The following is a 2,834-nucleotide window of genomic DNA, read 5'->3' as shown; positions in this document are numbered from 1 at the left end:
AAGACTGGGCACTCTACTTCTGTAAAGATTTACCACCTCGGAAACCCAAAGGGGGTTGCTATGAGTCAGAATTGACTCGGTGGTGGTGAGTTTGGTTTTGGATCCTTGTTGAATTAATGGAGTGAATGAATCTTTAATATATATTGGATATAATATTGGTAGCTATTTGCATTTTGGATAAAAGAGATTTCAGTTTGGGGAGAATTTTTTTATTAACCAGCACAAATAACTTTTTTAGCAAACTAAATATTAAGACCCACATCTACAACTAACAGTGATTATTCAAATTGTGTACTCATACTTTGAGGGACTTTGAAAGAGCTCTGTTTGAAAGAAAGTATGCATAATACTTATAGATGAATTTTGATTTGTATTATTCCTTGATTATTATTTACTTCTTACTCATTTTCAGCTGAGTGGTGATTTTATGCAATGGCTTCAAGCCACAGTTCTTCACCAGTGCCTCAAGGAAGCAGCAGTGATGTTTTCTTTAAAAAAGAGGTAGACCCAACAAAACATATTCGAACCGTGCAGTCACTGCCAGATGTGTGTCCCAAGGAACCCACAGGTAATGCTTTGTTTTTATTAAATATTTGTAATATCTTTAAATGAGTAGTCAGGTTTCATATACTTTACTTAAAAAGAGTAAATTTTATGATGTTAAAACTAAAGAGATAAATAATTTACCTGTCCATGGTGATCAGGAAAAAAGTTGAGAAATTGAGAGAGAGTTCTTTTTTCATGCATTTCGTAAAAGAAGTTACTTATGTAAACTGAAAAAAGAGCACTGAAAAGGAAGCTTCAGATTGAAAGCTGTTCAGTTAAGTATTTTCTTACTTCGATAGATAATGCCCCAGTAGCATTCATGTCATCTAATTGTAAGCCAAACAATGGATATTGGAGTTAGGACTGTCTGCGATAATATAATAGGAAAAAAAACCTAACTGAAAAAGTATATGGATGTTAAGAGATAGAAGATATACAGTTGAAGATAGTAGTGTTTTGATGTTGAAAAAAAAGATGGCATAATTACACCTTAAGGAAATGAATTAACTATTTTTTTAACCATCCTCCCTACCCTACAACTGTAGCCCTCACATTTTGCATATTCATAATCCTTTATGTGTTTTTCTCCTCCATTGGCAATTGGTATTGGAAGCTGAAAATTATTTAATCAGATTGATTTTTATTAAAACTTTGGCTATGAAAGAGAGTATAGTTGGTTTGACTATAATAGAATTTAAGCAGTTTCATTTTTCTAGAATGTACTTGCAAACACAGAATCAACTTTAAAGAGTTTTCTTGTTTACTTTTTCAGGTGATACAAATAGTTTATGTGTTGCCCCATCTCTAGTTACAGATCAACATAGATGGACTATATATCATTCCAAAGTAAATCTTCCAGCAGCATTAAATGATCCTAGATTAGCAAAAAGAGAATCTGACTTCTTCACAAAAACATGGGGATTGGACTTTGTGGACACCGAAGTCATACCTTCATTCTACCTCCCACAGATCAGCAAGGAACATTTTACAGTATATCAGCAAGAAATCTCTCAGGTAATGTCTAATCTTAAAGTTAGATTTTTAAAAAAAAAAAAAACCAAACTCACTGCCAGTGAGTCATTTCTGACTCATAGCGACCCCTCCTTGGGTTTCTGAGGTGGTATCTCAATGGAGGTAAATTGCCCAGTCTTCCTTCTGAGGAGTGGCTGGTGGGTTTGAACTGCCAGTCTTCTGGTTAGCAGTCAAGTGCCTTAGGCACTATGCCACCAGAGCTCCCAAAGTTAGTTATACACAGGTCAAAAAGAATAGTCAGGAAGGTTTTAAGTTTGATTTTTTTGAGCAGTTTTCTTTGATGAGCCTGTTATTTTCGGTTCATATGAATTCTCTTATCCTGGGATATACTTAATTTTTTGCTTGACTATATTTAAATATATTTCTTTTATTGTGGTGATTTTTCAGAATTACCATTCCTAAATAGTGTTAAGGTTCTACTTGACCCCACCTTAATTACCGTATTAGTTTCCTAGGGCTGCCTTAACAAACTATCACAAATTTAGTGGCTTAAAACAAGAGAAATATATTTTCTCATAGTGTTAAATGCTAGAAATCTGAAATTAAGGTGTTGCTAGAACTATGCTAACTGTGAATGCTCTAGGGAAGAATTCTTCCTTCCTTCTTCCTAGCTTCTTGTGGTTCCAGCATCTTTGACGTTCCTTGGCTTGTAGATGCATCACTCTAATATCTGCCACCATCTTCATGTGGCCACCTTCTCAGTGTGTTTCTCTGTAGTCCTCTCCTCTTTTCATAAAGATACCAGTTACTGGATTAAGGACTCACCTTAGTCAGGTAAGGAGCTCTGGTGGCGTAATGCCTAAGGTATTTGACTGCTAACCAGAAGGCCCACTAGCCACTCCTTGGAAGGAAGGTTGGGCAGTCTCCTTCCATAGTGATAACGCCTCAGAAACCCAAGGAGGGGTCGCTATGAGTCGGGTCCTACTCCACGGCAGTGAGTTTGGTTTAGGTTTTTTAGTCCAGTATGACCTTTTCTTAACTGATAACGTCTGCAAAGAGCTTTATTCCAGATAAAGTCACATTCTATGGTTCTAGGTGGATATGAATTTTGGGGAACACTGTTCAATCTACTACACCTATGAAGGAGAAAATGATTCTTTTAGGCCAGTAAATATAAAGCCCAAGGGAATTGGGAGGTTTAAGTAAAATTAGCAGGGTAGAACTGTTTCTGTGTGTCTCATTTATCACAGACAATTTACTAAAGCATGTTGTTGTTGTTGTTATGTGCTGTGGAGTCAGACCTGACTCATAGCGAC

At 36.2% G+C, this 2,834-nt stretch overlaps 1 protein-coding gene across 1 annotated transcript in view; it reads left to right on the top strand.

Moving 5' to 3' along the window:
* The first annotated feature begins 432 nt into the window (after positions 1-432).
* Positions 433-2,834, top strand: part of VPS54 (VPS54 subunit of GARP complex) — a 138,626-nt gene continuing 136,224 nt past the window's right edge. The window contains exons 1-2 of the mRNA XM_042783368.1: positions 433-568; positions 1,319-1,560. Coding sequence (XP_042639302.1) covers positions 433-568; positions 1,319-1,560 — 378 coding nt within the window. The remainder of the gene's footprint in view (positions 569-1,318; positions 1,561-2,834) is intronic.

The sequence above is a fragment of the Orycteropus afer genome, unplaced genomic scaffold (genome assembly GCF_000298275.1).
Source record: "Orycteropus afer afer isolate SDZICR_OR568_19922 unplaced genomic scaffold, OryAfe1.0 scaffold00974, whole genome shotgun sequence".
NCBI lineage: Eukaryota > Metazoa > Chordata > Mammalia > Tubulidentata > Orycteropodidae > Orycteropus > Orycteropus afer.
Note: the sequence above shows the minus strand (reverse complement) of the source record. Positions and strands in the feature narration are given on the sequence as shown.